Source organism: Syngnathus scovelli, chromosome 4, assembly GCF_024217435.2.
Source record: "Syngnathus scovelli strain Florida chromosome 4, RoL_Ssco_1.2, whole genome shotgun sequence".
In the NCBI taxonomy this organism is placed as follows: Eukaryota; Metazoa; Chordata; class Actinopteri; order Syngnathiformes; family Syngnathidae; genus Syngnathus; species Syngnathus scovelli.
The window spans coordinates 2972897-2995090 of record NC_090850.1 but is presented as its reverse complement, the minus strand read 5'-3'; the positions used below and the strand labels follow the sequence as shown (position 1 = coordinate 2995090).

General features: G+C 41.2%; 1 protein-coding gene across 2 annotated transcripts in view; it reads left to right on the top strand.

The window, feature by feature from the left end:
- shank2b (SH3 and multiple ankyrin repeat domains 2b) overlaps positions 1-22194 on the top strand; it is a 262152-nt gene that overhangs the window by 194049 nt on the left and 45909 nt on the right. For both annotated transcript variants that reach the window (XM_049717383.2, XM_049717384.2), the window contains one exon: positions 11142-11277. In XM_049717383.2, coding sequence (XP_049573340.1) covers positions 11142-11277 — 136 coding nt within the window. The remainder of the gene's footprint in view (positions 1-11141; positions 11278-22194) is intronic.

The following is a 22194-nucleotide window of genomic DNA, read 5'->3' as shown; positions in this document are numbered from 1 at the left end:
TTGAATAGGCTACCTTGGTTGCCGCTGCTTCAGCCGAAGCTCTGGCTCTGGCAGCTGCCTCCAGAACGGAATTGTAGGATGATGAGTGCTTGGAGTTAGCACTAGCTCTCGATCGACTGTGGACTGATGACTTGGAAGATGAAGGTCGACGTGAATTCTCTTCAAAGTCCACCGTTTCCATGTCGATAACACTGGATACATCTTCGGCGGCCATGTTTGAATCTTTCGTTGTTTCCTCAACTCACTGTGGTACGGCTTTTCACTGTGCTGATCTCCCTGTGCGTTATGTACTTCATGTACGTTGTCACAGTTCATCAGCCAGCCAAACTCATGTATAGAACACTTGAGCCAGGATTCAGAGCGTCTTGCTCCCTTTATTTCGATTCAGTGTTAAACACAACGAGTGAAACTGCAAGTGAAACAACAAACACACTTACCGTATTTGCCGGTGTACAGGTCGACTCGGTGTATAAGTCGACCCCCTAAAATTCGACGGAAATTTACGATTTTATGATATATCCTTTGTATAAGTCGAGCTCAATTGTTGCATTATATTAAACTTCAAAATTCAATATGCGAAATTTATTGACGAAATGTGTTCAAATTCCGGGAGGCCGTGCGCATGCGGCTGTTTATAAGCACCGCGGAGGAGATCGCGGAGCCTCATTCGACTTCCAGCGGCCGGCGAGCTCGCGCACGCCGCCCGGCACCAACGGGAGGCCGGAAATAGCTCCAAGCCGAGCGGATCGGCACTTTATAAGCACCGCGGAGGAGATCGCGGAGCCTCATTCGACTTCCAGCGGCCGGCGAGCTCGCGCACCCGCCCGGCACATCCGGGAGGCCGTGCGCACGCGCCAAGTGGCCGAAAATAGCCCCCGCCGAGCGGATCGGCTGTTTATAAGCACCGCGGAGGAGATCGCGGAGCCTCATTCGACTTCCAGCGGCCGGCGAGCTCGCGCACCCGCCCGGCACATCCGGGAGGCCGTGCGCACGCGCCAAGTGGCCGAAAATAGCCCCCGCCGAGCGGATTGGCTGTTTATAAGCACCGCGGAGATCGCTGAGCCTCATTCGACTTCCAGCGGGCCGCGCACTCGTGCACGCCGCCCGGCACATCCGGGAGGCCGTGCGCACGCGCCGAGTGGCCGAAAATAGCCCCCGCCGAGCGGATCGGCTGTTTATAAGCACCGCGGAGGAGATCGCTGAGCCTCATTCGACTTCCAGCGGGCCGCGCACTCGCGCACGCCGCCCGGTTCTAATTTTCTAAGTGCAACGCACAATGAGATGCATGAGAAACGGCCTTGGTTACCGTCACATTTGAAGCGATGAATACGAAGTTAAATTTTATGACTCGGTGTATAAGTCGAGGTCGATTTTTTTCGGTCGATTTTGGATCGAAAAAGGTCGACCAATACACCGGCAAATACGGTAGTTTCTTCTTCTTATAAACAATAATAAAGTTATCCAATAAAACAATGATAACTTACAGCCGTTGATTCCATGAGCATAAGGAGAGGAGAAAGTTTTGCTTAGATGACGCGAGTAACGCCAACGTCTCTCCACTCATCAGATGTCAAGTCGCTTCAACAAAAACATGCGCAGCTTCCGGTGCATTTCAAAATACATTTCCGGTTTGCTTCCGAACGACAAATAACCATTGCGTATGCTTCTTTACATAGAAAACATTACATCATGAAAACAATTCTGAGGGCAGAACAGTTTTTGATTAATAGATATTTGCACTTTATTTTATTGTATTTCAATCCAATTATATTTTAAAAATATTTCAGTTGAGTGGATTTTTTTTCTTTGAAGTAAATTTAGCCCACTTTTGCTAAAATAGAAAGTTTAAAAGTTAAAGTTTAATATTTGTTTTCACTGCATGTTACTTCTCCTTGAGGAAAGTGTTGTTTTTGATTAATAGATTTTTGCACTTTATTTTATTGTATTTCAATCCAATTATATTTTTAAAATATTTCAGTTGAGTGGATGATAGAAAATTTCTATTTTTTTCTTTGAAGTAAATTTAGACCACTTTTGCTAAAATAGAAAATATAGGTTACTGATGGTGCCTTAAACAATACAGGTTTCTTTCATTTAATGTTCATGTTATGGGGATTTTTATATAAAGGAAATTTGTCTTTTGTGTCTGTTGAAAATTAAAGATTACTGACAGAGCCATAAGAAAATATTGCTTTATTTATCTGATCATATTGGAATATATTTGTTAGGTTTTCAGTAGGTTCAATTAGGTTCACTAGACTATATGCGTCATTTAAAAAAATTTCAATGAACATTCGATCAGTCCGGCCCTCGGCTTGTAGCTAAATTTTTTATTTGGCCCTCCGTCCATTTGACTTTGACACCCCTGCTCTATGTGATTGTCTACCCATTTACATCTTCTTCAAGTGACCCTTATCCAGACATCGATATGCCTTCATATGTGTGAATCAGTCATAGTCGGTTGAATAAAAATACAGGATCTCATTAGGGTAGATTGAAAGGGGTTCAGTTTTAGTGTGGCCCATTTGAAGTTTGGCCAAATATTTACTCAATATTAATGCAAAACTAAAGTCTACCCTCACAGATCAGTTTCACCACACGGAAGCCCTAAAGACACAAAAAGTCACATGACTTAAAGTCTTAAAATAACAGAGTGGTAACACCACTTCCTATAAATAATAAATTTATCGGTGCAGCGCATAAAGAGCAGCATGCCTGAACCTGCTGTGCTCTGGGAGCTGATGTTTATTTTTAAATCAAGCCCAACGCAGGGCACCGTTGAAATGCGGCATGAGAGCAAAACCTTTCAAGTTGGCTTCACAGAGACAAGAAGCAAATGGGTCGTGACATTTGGCAGAGAAGCCCATTGACATAAAACAGAAACAAATGAATTTGTCTTTAATGATGACTTGTTATGATGATCCACCCCTCCGAACAGTGATCAAAACCTCAGCACCACTCCCACCTTCAGCAGTATCACACAGCAACTGTTGCTAAGCAACCACGAACATGCTATGTGTCACTGTGGACACACTGATAATGCAGCTTTTAAGAGTAAAGCTTCACTGAGACGCTGGAGATGCAGATGTGTGATTTGCAGTATCAAAAAACGATGCATTGCTTAAAAGTGAGTTAAGTGCTGGAGGATGGATTTATCAGCATCTGCACAATGTGTTGTATACTGTTAGAGATTTGCTCACTCCAACTTATTTTGCAAGAACCAAACAGAAGACAAGCAAGTTCTTTTAGACACCTGCAGGTGGAGAGTCCATTCGTCGCTGTCTGAACAGCGATTATCGAATGAAGTCTAAAAGTCTCCTCCCTGCAAGGGCATATTTATTAGGAGGAACAGAGTGGGGGTGGGAGTGGACAGGTTTGGTGAACCCCCGGCCTCTGATAAGATCAGAGCAGGGGGTGTTTTACACTATTGTGGGAAACAGACTCTGCATTGTGAGGGCCAGACGTGATTGATTTAATTATTACATTGTGAGGGCCAGACGTGATTGATTTAATCATTACATTGTGAGGGCAAGACAGGATTGATTTAATCATTACAGTCTACATTCCAACATAATCATAGGATCAAACTAACCTGAAAACCCTAACATATACTTTGTAGTTTTGGAACATAGTTGGTAGTTCTACCACTAGTGATTGGGGTTGATTGTAATAACTAATTCCAAAGTCATCAGCCACTCAAAAACATTTGCCATGTCGTAGTGACTAACAAAATGTAGCTTTCTTGCTGTTATTGCATGTGTTTATATCCACGTTGTAGAAGTAGTATTATACACAGTGGAACCTGCAAAGGGGAATGCAATTTGTTCCCTGGAGATTTGTTATGGAAACATTGTTTTGGGTAGTTGTTGTAGTTAAGACCAGACATACCGAGACGAAGACATTACTAGGACTCGAAAGTATCTCAACCAAAACAAGACCAAGACTTTTGGAGGTCAAATTGCGACAAGACACCCACCCCCCTAAAAAAAAAAAGAACAAAATCTGGTGGTATTTACTTTGCACCAGTTAGCACAGTGTTAGCTTTCAGTTTCATTGCTGAGCCAAATGATCAAATTTCTGCAGCTGAAGCACCAACATAGAGGACAATGTAGACTAGAACTATCTCCCGTTGATCGTGTGTAAAACATGGACTGGTGTAATGAATAATGTTTTCATTGAATGAGAATGAGAACCCGCTTAGGGGTTTGACGAATACCTGGCATGTTCATTGTTTGTATTTGTGTTAGCTTGCAGTGCGATGAAAGCTAAATTGGCTGTAAAATTAAGTCACAGTTAGCTCTGAATGTTAGCAAAAACAAAAGCATCACAGATGAAAAAGAGCTTATTTTTGCTTATTGTCTTAGAATGGGGTGTTCTGATTTTAACTTTGTTTATTTAACGGTTACTTTAGGCCTACTGTACTATATGAAATCCTTTTGGAAACTAAACTTAATTACTGATGAGTTTTTTTTTTAAAAATTCTAAATTTTCTGGGTCGCTGCATCTTAAGTAGTCTTCCCTCTCGCTTTCTGTGTGCAGGGTCTGTAGCACTCCAGGCGACACCGGTAAGGAAGCGCAGCACCCGCCTTCCGTGTTTGTCACTGTTCACATTTCTCACTGATCACAATTATACTGGCTTGGTCTTCACTGGTTTTGATTAAATATATACAGAGTCCGCCCTGTCAGAGACCGAGACAAGACAGAGTAAAAATGGTTTCAATTCCGAGACGAGACAAAGACAGAGCAATGACATACCAGCTCTGCCGAGCCCCTGAAGCCGACTAACCGAACCTTTTGCTGCATTGCATGTCTGCATATCATATTTATTTTACAGGGCTTTGGACTGCGACCTCAAATAATTCATTCATTCATTCATTCATTCATTCATTCATTCATTCATTCATTCATTCATTTTTATTTGCGTCCAACAGATCAAGGAGAAACCAGCAGACACATATGTTCTCAGCCAATCAGAGATAGTGAAGGGCGGACGCACGCATGCACGCGCGCACGCACGCACACACACACACACAAGTGTTGGAATATCTGGACCACAGTCAACAAGAGGAGGTTCCCAACTGTGAATGGAAACATTACACAACATTCTACATTTTACATGAATTTACACAACAGTGCACAGTACAGTACATTCTTTGAAAATTCATTTTTTATACCAGATATATTGAACAGAATTTCAATATACTCTGTTCGGTGGTGCACTGGTTAGCATGCCCGCCTCACAGTTCGGAGGGTGCAGATTCGATTCCACCTCTGGCTTTCCCTGTGTGGAGTTTGCATGTTCTCCCCCGTGAATGCATAGGTTTTTCCTGGGAACTCTGGTCTCCTCCCACATCCTCAAAACATGCTTAATAGGTCGATTGAGCACTCCAAATTGCCCATCGGTGTGCGTGCGAGTGCGAATGGTTGTTTGTCTCTGTGGCAACCAGTTCGGGGTGGTTCCGCGGGCCGTACAATTTAAACCCCTGATCTCGGGTGACGTTAAAAGAGCTTAAAGAACAAAAAAGGACAGCTGAATCACACTCATCGCATGCTTGCTGCAGAAGCACCATGGTGTACTTTCACAACGTCGGGAAATTGCAAGCGCACTGCGCTGCATATTCATTATTTTACGTTGATTGTAATATTTTTACATAAGAATGTGTGCATGTTTGTGAAGGGATTGCATAGAGACTGTAGTTTAGGTGTGGGTTCAACTTTCTCATTAAGTGAAACTTGACCCGCTGTCTTACCAATTAAAAAAAAAAGATTGTATTTATTTATTTTTAAAAAATTGGGACGAGACCTGATTAATTAATTATGATATAGTATCAGTGTATAGCATCTTCAGCAATGAAACAATAAACCTGCTCCTGAGTGTTCCAATGATTTCTTCATCTCACTTTTAAGCACCACCCCATTGACATGTTGACTTCATAAAAATCGTCTCACTTGTTTTCACGAATAGAAATACAGGTAAAATGTACAGATCTTGCAACAAGACACGTGCTGAAGAAAAGAAAGCAAATCAACATTGTCACGAAACGCCCACCTTAATCATCCATCCATACTACCTCCATTTTCAGGACTGATTGTCCTCATTATCATGTGTGTACTGGGGCCTGTCCGAGCTGACTGTGACTATAAATCCTGTAGTGGTTATTTGTGGAAAATCCTCACAAATCTTAATAATAATAATAAACATTTATTGTTGCAGTCGTAAAAGCTTTCTAATAAACGAGTTGCTCTGTCCCCCTCTCCTTCTTCCTCCCTACTTTTATTGGATAGAACCGGCCCAGCCGCCACAGACCGGATTAAAGTAATAGTTTATGCCTTTATTGGTCGGATTAGAATTGAGCTATTGATTAGGTGTCAGTAACTGCAGTAGAAAACCATGCTTATCATCAAAGAGGATTGAAATCCAGATGAATTACCATCTGACCACTTTCAGTTAAATGCAAGGAGGATAAAAAGCATTTTTAGTTAAGTTGAAGAAAGGTTTCTTGTCCATGTGAGCGTGTATGTATGCCTCTATCTGTTACCATCACTGTTGTATAATATGGTGGCGGAAGTTGATTACGTAATTTTAACTCTATACAAAATAAATGTGCGTGTTTGTGTGAAGGAGGTCATCGTGAAACAGCTGTTGTGGTGTTTCTAATGAATAAAATCCCTGTCCCAGTGATGTGTGTTCCCACTGCTTTACTGTGTGAGAGTAAAAGAGATTTTTCACTGAAATCCTTTTTCATGCCATCTCCCTCTGTCATTTCCATTATCCTACACTTACGCTATCCATAGATATTATTGAGAAATGGAGGTGTGCGGGAGAGTCCATCAAGCCTGAATTTCTACAGTTGAAAAGGGAGATAGTAAAGGGCATTCTATCTGATCTCAGATGTTATTGTAGTTCATATTGTCAGCAGACATTGGAGCTGACTAAACATTTAATCTTTTATTTTTTATTTTTACTAATGTTTAAGATCGCCAGACAAATGTAGATAGCAGACAAAAGCTATAGAAAGAAAACTAAATATAGTTTCTAAAACTACCTGGACCTGTATGGAGAAAGTACTTGATCTCTAAATTTAGTAGCAGGTTGAAATTAAACGTTTTGTCTATGCCAATGTGTCTTGTACTAATCTGTGGAGATATTTTGGTCCACTCCTCTTTAAAGAATTGTTTTAATTCAGCAACTCTGGACGGTTGTCGTGCATGAGTGGTTTTATTGTTTAAGTCATGAACACTGACCTTAACTGAGGCAAAGGAGGTCAGCAGTTCTTATGACGCTGTCCTGGATTCCTTTTGACCTCCTGGATGAGTTGTCGCTGCTCTCTTGGTTGGGTATTTTTTTGTAGGCAGGCCGTTCATCACTGTTCCATGTTTTCTCCATTTGTGGACAACAGCTCTCACCTTGCTCTGCTGGAATCCTGAAGTTCTTAGAATGTTTTCCCCCAAACCTATGAATGTCAATTACCGTATTTTACGCACTATTAGGCACACTTAAAAACTTAAAATTTACTCAAAAAACCACAGTGCGCCTTATAATGCAGAGCGCCTTATATATGGATCAATTGATGAATTTGTTGATCCATACTGGTTGTAAACAGCGCTCTGCCAAAATGTTTCAGTAGGTTTTAGTACGACTAGTAAATTACAAGGTCGCATCGCTTCCCAGCATTACGGGACCGTGGTCAGGGGGCGTCATTGAATAGCTGTTGTACCCGCGAGGCTATATTATTTCAAAATACGCTGCTCCGTTAATGTTTTCGAGTACGTTTACGGATCAATATCCAACGGAATCATAAATATGCAGCACCAATGTGTTAAATCAGTCTTTAGTCGGTTCCCATCACTTTTATGGGAGAGTGTTTGAGTGTTGCTAGCTCAGTGGCCTAGTAGTAGAGTGTCCGCCCTGAGACTGGAAGGTTGTGGGTTCAAACCCCGGCCGGGTCATACCAAAGACTATAAAAATGGGACCCATTGCCTCCCTGCTTGGCACTCAGCATTAAGGGTTGGAATTGGGGGGTTAGATCACCAAATGATTCCCGAGCGCGGCACCGCTGCTGCTCACTGCTCCCACGGGATGGATCAAAATCACATGGGGATGGGTTAAATGCAGAGGACAAATTTCACCACACCCAGATGTGTGTGTGACGATGATCATTGGGACTTTAAACATGATTGTTTACATGCACGAGGCTATTTCATCTCAAAATAGGCTGCTCCGTTAATGTTTCGAGTAAATTTACGGATCGATATAGAAAGGAAACATACTAAGTAAGCAGTACCAATGTGTTAGAGCGAACTTTAGTCAGTTCCGATCATTTTATAGGAGATAGTTTGTGAAACGCGATTGTTTACAGGGGGCTGCCACGACACTTTGCTGTGGCTCATGGGAGTCTGCGAGCTGAGGCTCATGGGAGTTTGCGGGTGGCTAATGCTATAATGATAGCTGCTATACGCACGAGGCTATTTCAACTCAATATAGGCTGCTCCGTTAGTGTTTCGAGTAAATTTACGGATCAATATGGAAGGGAAACACAAGTAACTTTAGTCAGTTCCGATCATTTTATAGGAGATAGTTTGAGAAACGCGATTGTTTACAGAGGGCTCATTGGTTATTGGCTAGTGGATGCATGCCGCAACCCTAGTTAACCTCAGTTTGTTGCAGTATAGCTTCTATTTTATGCGCCTTTTAATCCAGTGCGCCCTATAAATGAAATAATTTCTCAAATAAAAAATTGAGGGTGTGCCTTATAATCCAGTGCGCCTTTTGGTGCGAAAAATACGGTGCTTAATTTCCCATCTGGTTTTGAATTTCTGTACATTGTGGAATTTCATTGCAGCTTTTGAGATCTTTTGGCTGACTTAATTTTTGCGCACATTTTATATTTAAGTGATTTCTTGATCAAACAGCTCTACAGGTAATCAGGCTTGGGTGTAGTCGGTGAAAAGGAACTCGCCTTTCCAAAGAAAGTGATTAGCCACAGTTTACTTCATGATTTAACAAGCGGGAGAAGTAACCTTTCACACAAGTCTGGGTAGCTTAACATGTTTTTTTTCCACTAATAAATCATTTGTTTTAAAAAAAAATGCATTTTATGTTTGCCTAGGTTATGTTCGTCCAATTTTTGGTGCTGAACTGTGTTGTAATTATCTTTGAAGACAGCGTGGGCAGAGATTGATTTATTGCACTTTGGCATGCCGTGAATATTGCATGTTACTAAACTTGTAGGTTGAAGGATCTTGAGACAATATAGAACCTCCCAGCGAGAATCTCTTTGGTCACGTCAGTCAGTCAGTCAGTCAGTCAGTCAGTCAGTCAGTCAGTCAGTCAGTCAGTCAGTCAGTCAGTCAGTCAGTCTGTCTGTCTGTCTGTCTGTCTCTGTCTGTCTCTGTCTGTCTCTGTCTGTCTGTCTGTCTGTCTGTCTGTCTGTCTGTCTGTCTGTCTGTCTGTCTGTCGAATACCACAAATAATATTTTTGTTGTTGTTGCCATTCTGTTTCATTTACTTTTTTATTTTTATTTTATACTTAAAAAAACAAGCATTTTTTATTGGAAAGACTTTATTAGAAAATAACTACATTTTTGCAAAAAGGCAGTATTTTAAACTTTGACCCTTCAGATTGTCTGCAACTCCGACAAGCATACGTAAATACATTTTTTGGAGTTTAGAAGGGGGGGAAGGTCATGTAGTAGAATCAGTGTAAATAAGTGAAGCGGCAAAGTTGGTGAACACACAAAAATTTAGGCACTGCCGAGAATTTTGTTTACGGCTGAGCAAGAATGTTGCTGCGACCCTTTTAACTTTGAGAAGAGATTAGGCACTAACATTGCAACAACAGCATTTAAGCATATGAAATGCCCACTGGCCAAAATTGTACAAATGCATACAATTACAGAGTGAAACGGCAATGAATTCTTAGCATGCACATTAAACTTTGGACTTCATGAGGAACAAAAAAGAAAAACACTTAAAATGTTTAACAATGCAATCGGCACAAACATCTTGTGATACTATTTGACTGGTAACATTTTAAATGTTTTTATGTTTTCATTGGACATACTAAAATTTTAACTAATATTGGTTACCATCATATTATGAGTAAATGTTGCCCATTGTCGTCCTTGAAGGGGGGACTCCCCGATCTGTGGCCCCTGCTCAAGAATTTTTTTTTTCTCTGATGTTTTTTTTTTGTTTCTGTTTTAGTAGTTTTAGTTTTTCCTTACCTTAAAATTAAGAGAGGTCGTCAATATTGTCAAGTGTAGGCATGTGAAGCCCTTTGAGACTTTTTTGTGTGATTGAGGGCTGTATAAATACATTTGACTTGACTTGACTTTTCATTACGATATAGCAGGAACCCAAATAAAAAAAAAATACGTTTGGTCACCTCATATTACATAAACATAACAAATTGTTGAAGCACTAGTTTTGAAATTGGAGGCCAGTAAAACTGTTTGTTCAGTTATCAGTATTAGTTATAGTTATTATTATTCAGTTATAGTATTTATTTTTAAAAGGGAGATCAGTAACACAAAACACAAATGTCAACATTTTTCAAAGTGAAGAAAATTTACAATTTTGGTATTTTAGCATGAAAAATCAAGTGCAAATAAGGCCACATAAATTGATGTACTAGAACAGATCTGGACCTCGGGCCTTGAGTTTAACACCTGTGCTACGTATGTAGTCAATACTACAAACTGTTGTTTTAAACTTAATACGAGAAAAAATGCACTCCAGTAAAAGCAACACTTGAAGTTTCAAGTGAGAAGTAATAAATGATATCGTGTCTCCTCAGCAGAAAACTCTTCATCTGTGCAACGTGCTGAATGCGCCATTTAAGGAGCAATGAACCATGGTGCAATGACAACAAGCTTTAAAAGGGAATGCAAAATACCAATGTAATTGCTTGTCAGGTTTCGGATCACAAAGAGGATGAGGATGCACGTACTAGAAACCACAACACAGACACAAAGAAGAATGGGCAGGGCTCAGGATGAAAAAATCTGACAAGTCATATTACATCCAAAATGATGATGAATTTAGAGATTTATTACTATACACCCAGTTGATGTGCATATTTATTCGTTTAATTGCAACTATCACTCTGTTTCTGTTCTTGCGTGTTTGCATGTGGTAGGTGAATCAGGAGAATGTGGTGAAGGTGGGCCACAGACAGGTGGTCAACATGATCCGCCAGGGTGGGAACCGGCTTTTGATCAAGGTGGTGACAGTGAGCCGGAATCTGGACCCCGAGGACACAGCACGTAAAAAAGGTAAAATCTGTCAAACAGGATTGTTCCAATTCTTTTTTAAACATAATGAAAAAAAAGTCATCATTCTGACATATCAGGTAAATTTCTGTTCATCGTTTCAAAACATGGACTGTACAAAGTTTTTCATACAATGTATTATCAACCTGCAGTCTGTAAAAAATCAGTTCAAATCAGTCGCAATCAGTTATTATTCTATCTGGTAAACATCTAGTGCATTCTGAAATGTCAAATTCATTAAAAGTTTGTTTTTCCTCCTTAGTTTAGCCCTAATTTTTAGTTATGCTGTAATACTAGTGGTTTGCCAATTTGTATTATTAATCTTAATCAGCAGTCTTTGTTCCTTGTCGAAATAAACTTTTAAATCCTCAATACATATGTTGAGTATATCCCACTATGTTCTGTGGACTATATGACCATTCAGAATGCAACAAATTCATAGTCATTTGTCTATCATCACACTTTTTTTGTAATGCGTTGCATACAGACATTTGATTGAGCCTGTAATAGTAATAAAGATCATAGCTCAAAGAGTTATAAATGTTGATGATGTTTTAGCATTTTTACTTTGAATTAGAGAATCGTTAGCCAAGGTAACACACCTGAATCTCGATTTTACACGCTTCGATACCACGCGACTTTCTGTCTAACACGGTTTAGTTATGGACCCTTTTTTTTGTTGTGAATACAATTTCAAGTAGTATTTTAAATGGATAATATAAAGACCGTACGAAGCTAAATGACTAGCACGTAAACCTTAGCGCAGTGGTTCTTAACCTTGTTGGAGGTACCAAACCCCACCAGTTTCATATGCGCATTCATCGAATCCCTCTTTAGTGAAAGATAAAAGATGTTTTTCACTGGTCCACAAAATGAGCCGTGCATGAACATCACCTTGTTCAAAGAACAAAACCAACACAATGCATGAACTCAGAAGATTTAGGTGTATCGTATTAGTGCGTCCTCGACATTTAGGAAATGCCCTTCCTTATAAAACATTTGTAAGGCTGTTTCTGGAGGATTTTAACCTCTGCATTATTTACATCCATTTTACTTCCTCATGGACCGCTTTTTTTGTGCATTACATGAGAAAGCTTCCATTTTGTGACTCCAGTTTATCAGTTTACCTCAAAAGATAACTTAAAGAAGACAATCAATAGAGTTGATTCCGTAAATAAAATGTGCTAATTGAGTGAAAAACTATTACTCAACCAAAGAATTGTAGAATGTTCTTTGATCTCCTCTGTTATCTTAACATCCTAACTGGTACTGTTGCGTTTTGTTCAAGATGTCCGTCGTTGAGCAAAGAAAACAAAGATGTGGAGTAATAGTTGGTTCTTTATTTGCAAGATCTTGGGTTGCTTCATGGCAGTCAGTACAAGTGCACTTCAGCAGATGAGAACAACCACGTCAGACTCCAGATCAGAAGGTTTTATACTCTCCGCAAGCAGGAATACGGAAGGGAAGAAAAGGGAGGGGAAAAGAAGGAAAAACATATCCTCATAAGAATGTCTTGTTATCTACTGAATGTTTTGTATCAATGTGTCATGACGTTAATGAGCTCTGCCTTATGTGTAATGGAAAAGTTACCGGCCGGGTCATACCAAAGACTGTAAAAATGGGACGCATTTTCTCCCTGCTTGGCACTCAGCATCAAGGGTTGGAATTCAAGATTCAAGAGTTTTTTATTTGCCATGTTTGAGCGTGCCAAACAAGGACTTTGACTTCGGTAAATCACAGCCACTGTTCAACATTTAGGTGACTAACAACAACACTCAGGAAATGTGAAAAATGGAAGATATTCTCAAACATCCCCTGATCTTAAACTCCCAAGAGGGCAAGGAAAAACTCAAAACTCCAGCTAGGGGAAATGAGAAACCTTGAGAAGAGACCACAGATGGGAGGGTCCCTCTTCTAGGATGACCAGGCTGCAATGGATGCAGAGAGGATACATAGTACAAACAGTATAGACAAAAAAGGTGTGGAGAGCAGGATGTTATTGCACAGTAATGACTCTGAGACTCTAAGAGTGGTGTGAGTTCATCAGAGCAACAGCCTGGGGGAAGAAGCTGTCTCTGTGTCTGCTGGTTTTAGTGAACAGAGCTCTATACCGCGGTCTGGAGGGGAGTAGTTCAAACAGACTGCAACCTGGGTGAGAAGGGTCTGTAGAGATGTTACTTGCACGTTTCCTGGTCCTGGACAGGTACAAGTCTTGGATAGATGGGAGGTTGATTCCAATTATCTTTTCTGCAGTCCTTATTGTCCGTTGCAGTCTGTGCTTGTCTTGTTTGGAGGCCGATCCAAACCAGACAGTGATGGAGGTGCAGAGGACAGACTGGATGATGGCAGTGTAGAAGGACTGGGGGGTTAGATCACCAAATGATTCCCGAGCGCGGCACCGCTGCTGCTCACTGCTCCCCTCTCCCCCAGGGGATGGATCAAAATCACACGTGGATGAGTTAAATGCAGAGAACAAATTTCACCACACCCAGATGTGTGTGTGACAATCATTGGGACTTTAAAGAAAGCTGTGTGTGCCGTGTCTGTTCTCTGATGGAGCAACTATGTTTGTATACCGTAATTTTCGGACTATAAGCCGCGACTTTTTTCCAAAATTTTGGACCCTGCAATTTATAGTCAGGTGCGGCTTGTATAAGATTTTTTTCGTGATTTTTGTGATGACTTGATCACTTTTACTCTTACCACTATTATATACAGTAAAAGCTACAAAACAAACTGACAAATAACTCGTTTTCAAATCAGACGAGTAAAAACTGGTCAAATATTTAAAAAAAAAGATATTATTAAAAGTGAAGACAATTTGCAATTCTAGTAATGAATGACACACGAATTTGATGAACAATTTGTCTTCGCGGGCCACATAGAATGATGTGGCGGGCCGTATCTGGCCCCCGGGCCTTGAGTTTGACACCTGTGCTCTAAACCCTTTTTCTTACTCTGCCATGTCACTCAGAGATTACACAAAGTGGCGCTGTTTGGACCATCTGCATTGTATTCAAACCCAATCAATCAGGATTTAAATTAAATTCTTCTGACATTTTGCTCACCAAAAACAAGTTGTAATGAATGTGAACTTTTAATGCATTTTATTCAGAAGGCTACTTTGAACCTTAAACGGCGGTGCGGCGTACTTATGGATTTTTACGGCCTCCGGCCTCCAGGGGGCGCTCTAGCAAGAAGCAAGAGCGAGACAGGCGAAGAAGAGATAGTGCGCCGAAGAAGACGCGCTAGTTTGTGTTTACATTTCGCGCATCACGCAGAACTCGATCAAGACGGACATTACTGAAAGGAAGCCTTTATACACAAACCGTCATCATGGGGGACAAAAGAAATGCATATGATGCCGCTTTTAAGCCAAAGGCAGTCGATGTTGATGACATTATCTTGTGTCTACTCTGGAGCGTACTTATGGATTTTTACGGCCTCCGGTCTCCAGAGGGCGCTCTAGCAGGAAGCAAGAGCAAGACAGACGAAGAAGAGATAATGCGCCAAAGAAGACTAGTGCTAGTTTGTGTTTTGATCGTCTTGCGCATCGCGCACACACCTGCGCTCACACAAAGACAGGAAGCTTTTATACACAAACCGTCATTATGGGGGACAAAAGAAATGCATATGATGCCGCTTTTAAGCTATATGTGTCGCTCGCTAGTTTAATGTAATTTAGCGCTTCGTGCATGAATAAGATTAGCATGAACAGACCCTCTTCACACTCAAAGAAATGCATAAAAGCGACGACGAAAGAGAGACTGAGAAGGTGTGAGGCGAAGGATATCTAACGCTATTCCAATCGGACACTAAGGAGGAAGACTTCGAGGGTTTCAGTGCACAGGAGGAAGATGAAGACGGCTCTTTTTTTACATTTACTGGTATGTTTTTTTTAACCAGCCCTGTTAGTGCTGTGGTACCGTGTTGCTGCTGTGTTGCTGCTGTGTTACTGCCACGTCTCAGTGACTTTGCTGTGTTACTTCCGTGTTGCTGCGGTATTACTGCCGCGTCACAGGCAGTGTTTGGAAAGAAATGTTAAGGTATGTTATTAAAGCTTTAAAAATCTTTCTGTGTCCAGTCTCTCTTTGCTAATAACTCCCGTGCACACTTCCGCGTTGCTGCGGTACTACTGCTGCGTCACAGGCAATGTTTAGAAAGACATGTTCAAGTATGTTATTAAAACGTTAAAAAGGCTTTCTATGTACTGTCTTTCTTTGCAAAAAACTCGTGTGCATGTGTGGCTTATAGTCCGGGGCGGCTTATGTAAGAAAAAAAAACTGAAATATCCCAGAATTTTAGCTGGTGCGGTTTATAATCCGGTGCGGTTTATAGTCCAGCAATTACGGTAAATTAATATAGAATTAATATAGAATATTTAGATATTGCTGTTGCTCCCTTTTCAGTCCCCTTTTTGACCTCAACAGAGGTCAACCAAAAGGCAAGGGCAAACTAACAAAGTGTGTCATGAGCACGGGAATATTGGAACATCTGATAAGCGGCCGGTCAATCTAACTCGTGGCTCTCAATTACAGGAGTAATCAGTCCGTAATCAGTCCGTTACACAAAGAGCGGAATCAAAAATCCATAAACCATGTAAAACGAACACAGATGATACACGTGCTTATGTCGTGGTTGGGGGAAGAGTGGTGGCTGTAGGTATGAGAGTATCAATGTCCGTGCAGGTGTCATGAGAATGTGCGTCGGAAAGTTGTACCAATTGGATGGGAGTTCGTAATTTGAGCCATAGCAGTGGAGAAACGATAAAGAGAGCAAGAGCATAAATACCTAGCATTAAGAGAGTTAATGAGGGAGGACGGGGTGGGGGTTGCAAAAGGTGATACATGATCAAAAATTTCAATGTCAGCAAGAAACCGCCATGAGGAGGAGGTCTCGCCTAAATTCTCCTGTTAAACTCGAGTGTGTGAGTGAAAAACCTGTGGCATGCTATAATGCAGGAAAAGGCTCCAACGGTCCCTTTGCCTTCATCATCATCAGTTCTCTTGCTCAGCGACGGGGGTACCGCCATGCGTAGAGCCAATCAGTTTACCGTAATTTCCGGTGTATAAGCCACGACTTTTTTCCAAAATTTTGAACCCTGCGGCTTATAGTCAGGTGCAGCTTATATAAGATTTTTTTTTTTGTGATTTTTGTGATGACTTGATCACTTTTACTCTTAACACTATTATATACAGTAAAAGCTACAAAACAAACTGACAAATAACTCGTTTTCAAATCAGACGATTAAAAACTGGTCAAATATTTAAAAAAAAAGATATTAAAAGTGAAGACAATTTGCAATTCTAGTAATGACACACGAATTTGATGCACAATTTGTCTTCGTGGGCCACATAGAATGATGTGGCGGGCCATATCTGGCCCCCGGGGCCTTAAGTTTGACACCTGTGCTCTAAACCCTTTCTCTTACTCTGACTCATGTGACTCAGAGATTACACAAAGCAGTGGCGCTGTTTAGACCATCTGCATTGTATTAAAACCCAATCAATCAGCATTTAAATTCAATTCTTCTGACATTTTGCTCACCAAAAACAAGTTGTAATGAATGTGAACTTTTAATGCATTTTATTCAGAAGGTTACTTTGAACCCTGAGGCTTAAATGAATGCGGCGTACTTATGGATTTTTACGGCCTCCGGCCTCCAGGGGGCGCTCTAGCAGGAAGCAAGAGCGAGACAGGCGAAGAAGAGATAATGCGCCGTGCTAGTTTGTTTACAACATTTCGCGCATCACGCAGAATGCGATCAAGACGGACATTACTGAAAGGAAGCTTTTATACACAAACCGTCATTATGGGGGACAAAAGAAATGCATATAATTTTAAGCTAAAGGCAGTCAATGTTGATGACATTGTGTTGCGGCACCCTTTTCTTTATTTCGTGGACCCTCATCATAGAAAATGCTAGAATAAATGGATAAAAACGACGACGAAAGAGATACTGAGAAAGTGTGTGGCGAAGGATATCTAACGCTATTCAATCGGAAATTGAGGAGGAAGACTTCAACGGTTTCAGTGCACAGGAGGAAGATGAAGACGATGAAGCTCTTTTTTTTACTTTTACTTTAACCAGCCCTGTTACTGCTGTGCTACCGCCGCGTCTCAGTGGCTTTTACCGGTATGCTTTATTTACTGAGAAAGTGTCTGGCGAAGGATATCCAACGCTATTCCAATCGGAAATTGAGGAGGAAGACTTCGACGGTTTCAGTGCACAGGAGGAAGATGAAGACGATGAAGCTCTTTTTTTTACTTTTACTTTAACCAGCCCTGTTAGTGCTGTGCTACCGTGTTGCTGCGGTATTACTGCCGAGTGGAAAGAAATGTTAAGGTATGTTATTGAAACTTTAAAAAAGCTTTCTTTGTCCAGTATTTCTTTGTTAATAACTCGCGTGCACACTTCCGTGTTGCTGCGGTACTACTGCTGCGTCACAGGCAATGTTTAGAAAGACATGTTAAAGCATGTTATTCAAACTTCAAAAAGGCTTTCTGTGTACTGTCTTTCTTTGTAAAAAAAACTCGGGTGCACGTGCGGCTTATAGTCCGGTGCGGCTTATGTAAGAAAACAACTAAAATATCCCCGAATTTTAGCTGTTGCGGCTTACACACCGGTGCGGCTTATACACTGGAAATTACGGTAGTTGGTCTTCGCCAGTTGGTTCGGTCCAGTGCTAGGGGCTCAGCTTCAGCTAGCGACAGGCCCTGGTGATGTAGGTCCATGGTGACGGCATCGATCCATCGAGTGCACTGTTTCCAGCCGGCAATTTTTGGTTGGAAATTGAGGATAGCGTGAGTCGGGTGTTCAAGGGGGAGTCTTTTGACATGGCCATACCAGCGCAGTCGACGTTGTGCTGCCAGGTGGGATGCTGGGGGCTGTTGGGTGCGTTCCCGCAGCAAAGAGTTGGGGACTTTATCTGTCCATTTTATCCCCTCTATAGTGCGCAGTGCTCTGGTGTCAAAGCCATCGATTCTGGCAGCCTGGGTCTTGTTGAGAGGCCAGGTTTCTGCTCTGTAAAGGAGGATGGACAAGACTGAGGAGTTATATATCCTTAGTTTGGTCTCTCTTGATATAGAGCAGGGGTCTCAAACTCAATTTACCTGGGGGCCGCTGGAGGTAGAGTCTGGGTGAGGCTGGGCCGCATCAAATCGTAATCCACAAAAGTAATCCATAAAAAAGGTCCTGATCCAATCTTCTCAATTTGAACAAATTAACAGTCAGAACATGCAGAACATGAAGAACAGGAACAGTTCTTCAGAACATAGGCTTCATTTCTACTTCCTCCTACTCCTTGCTGCCAGAGACTTGGCAACGCTTCTTGAGGGAGGAGGCAACTGAGACCCTCAGTATGGCTTTAAGATGCTCATCTTTAATTCTGGACCTGTACTTTGACTTATTGAAGTTCATTGTGGAGAAGAGCTTTTCACACAGATAGGTGCTGCCAAAAAGGCACATGGTCCGCTTGAACATCCTGGAAAGCTCAGGGAAGCTGGGGGGCAGTTCTCTCAAAAATTGTCCAAGCTCCACTGTTCTTCCACTCACTTCCCTGAACTTGGCTTTGAGTTCAGTATTGCACTGCAGGTCAATTAGCTCCATCTGCAGAACAGGGGGGGCATCCTCAACATCAAAGGAGAAGGGGTCAGCAAAAATGTTAAAAGTGGCTCTGTGTGTCTTGAAGTCTGCAAACCTGTGATCAAATTCTTCTTGTAATGGTATCAGCATACTTCTCACCACTGAATGCTGTGCCTGAATCCATTTCCAGCTTTTGCTATCATTTCACTCACAACATAGCTAGCTTTCACAGCCGCTTCGTTCTCTTTGCTTGTTTTTTTGAAAAAAACTTGTTGCCTCAGTAGAGATTATTTAAGTTTGGCGACCCGATCCTCTCGCTCATCTCCCAGGTATTTTGCATACTCATCAGGAGTCATGTTTAGTTGAGTAATGACGTCTGATGTTAAACTCTTTGTTAACAGCAACTTTACCCATGCATATTAGAGAGGTTGCGACGTTCCTGTGCTCAACAAAAAAATATCCCGCCTCCCACTTCTCCTGAAATTGCCTGTGCTCATCCGCAACTTTTCTCTTCACGGCAGGTTTTGAAACAGACATGACGGGGGCTGACAAACAATGTACAGCACTAGGTGACAGTGACAAGATAATTCCCTCCACTCGCTCGTTCAAACATGTCAAAGTGCTAATTCGCCAATTAGCCAATTGCTAATTCGCCCAGTTGTCGCGAGCCTGAGCTACGGGAGCCCATACGTGTCAAAAAAAGTAAAACGGCCAGATGCATGTGCGATAAGAAATTCGCGGGCCGCACTAACACACAGCTTAGATGTCACGCAGGGGGCCGCAAAATATTGTCCCGAGGGCCGCAATTGGCACGCGGGCCATGAGTTTGAGACCCCTGATATAGAGTGATGTCTCCACAGTGATTTCCAGAGTGTTTTCATGGTAGTGGCTGCCAGAGCACGTCTCCGATTTATTTCTGGTAGCATGTTGCCGTTGCTGGTGATTATGGAGCCAATGTAGGTAAAGAATGTTACAAAATGGACTTCTTCTCCATTGATATGCAGCGGCAGAAGGGATGGGCCTCCAATGTGCATCAGTTTCGTTTTGGGCCAGCTGACCTTCAGACCCAGCTTGTTGGTTTCCCCTTGGTAGATTTCCAAGGCTTCTTTCAACTGATCAGGGTTGGAGCAAAATAGCGTGGTGTCATCTGCGTATTCCACATCAGTGAGGCTATAACTGCCTAGTTTAACCCCTGGAATACGTTATCTTATAAGTGTATCTTTCAGTTATCTATGTCTCATGTTCAATTCAATTCATGTTCAAATCATTCCACATTTTCTCAAAATGGTTCAACTGCTCAATTTCTTTTAATATTCATATTTAATAATAGGCCTTCACACATATGTTATTTTACACCATTCACTTTCTTCTTCTTCTTCTTCTTCTTCTTCTTCTATTTTATTCTCCTCACTTTTCTGTCCTTCTACTACTTCCACATAATTCAACCGATTCACTCCATTCCACTTTTGAGGTATTCCAAATATTTACGAGATGAGGGCTTCCATTTTCTCGTTCATTTTCCGTTTTTGCAAAATTCGCAAATTTACGACAAATTTTTCCCCATTCATTCTTAATGGCACATTCAACATTCCACATTTACGTCGTTCCAGTTTGAAATTCACATCATTCAGCACATTCAAATAACATTCGGAAATATCCTCGACATTCCCAAAATTGCCAAATTTCACGTTTTCACGTTTAAAATTTCCGCAAAATTTCACAAAACTTTACAAAATTTCGGTTTCACCTCTAATTTCTAAATTTTTCAAATAATTCAACTCATTCCAACATCATTCTGCAGCATTCCCCCAGACGTTATTCAGTTTCTTCACCTTCACGCGCAATTTCTCCAGAAATTGCATTATCTAGTTATTATTATTCTTTTATCAAACATATTCCCTATTCCTTGGAATTGGTCTATTATCTCCTACATTAAATGACCTTCTAAATATGTGTTGCTTATCTTGTAGCTGTATGGTTCATCACCGTTAGCTGTTTGTCTTATAAAAAATAAAAGTTAAACCTTATCATCCCTAAATTGTTACCACGCAATGTATCCATTCCATGTTGTTGCCTCTAGTTCACTCCCTTCCTTTTGAGATCCTTCTGCTCCTTCCATCACTGTATGTTGAATTCTTACATGCCCTGTTGAGGCTTCAAAAACAAGTACATTTGAAAAAACATTGAATCTCATAATTTACAAATTGATTCTACTTACTCATTTACACTCACTCTCCCCCACTTTGACACATTCACACAACGTGTTAAATTGTGTCATCAGGGATCAAAAGGGACTAACAAAGTGTATCAGTGCACAGTTTAACTCTCCTTTTAATGGACACAACTCTCTGACAAGATAATTTCCACTGAGGTGTAATTAACTAATAACTATTGTATTGATTAGGTACATTGAGCAACCTAGCCCCCTTTTGACTGAATTCAATTGGGTCCAAATGTCTTATTCCCAATTTAAAAATTTTACTTGGCTAAATTTCAACTCCTTTTAAGTTTGACGAACCAAAATATCTCATCCCACTGCTTGTTTCCTACCGTTTTAGTATACTATCTGTATTATCCAAATCTATTCCATACATTAATGCCATATTATCAAAACTCCTCAGTTATGTCAAACTCAGTGCCAAGCAAGCTTCCATCCACTTTGACCCAAGACCCACCAAGTTTGGTAACGCCTCAGCAAGGAGTTCAGTTTGGTTGTTGGACACTTCATGTTTCACGTGTCTGTACTCATCTCTGAGGATGATGTTTTTCTTCCGGAAAACAGTGCTTGCCTCCCCCCAAGCACAAAAACAGTCTTTCTTTGTTCTTGCAATGCTCAAAGCTCTTGTTGGTCAAGGCTGCAGTTGGAGTCTTGGGATCGAGTTCCAGGGCACTGGGAGAGACAGACTGGGACACCAAACTCATAAGATTGTCTACAAATTTAGTTGCCATTCTTTCCCAAATAACTTCTGTTTATCAAAATCCCCTAGTGACATTGATCTCTTTTGCATACTGTAAGTCCTGCAAACTCATTCTGTTTTCAAGCTACATTTTAGCTGACGGTTTTCTAGTCAATTAACTCATCTTGCGTCTGTGTTCCAAATGTAGTCTTAATTTGTTCTTTTCAACTCTTGACTGCCTAATAAGTCCAGATATCAATATGATGGATAGATCAATTGGATTTGTGCTGCAATTGATTCACTTGCTCCAACTCAGCTCATTGTCTAGCTCCAGAAAATTCCTTGAACTCCCAGCCGGAGCCGGAGCTCTGATCTGATTCCTCCCTTCCTCTCATATATTATTGTTGCAAAAGCCTATCTAACCTTCTTTCGGAAATT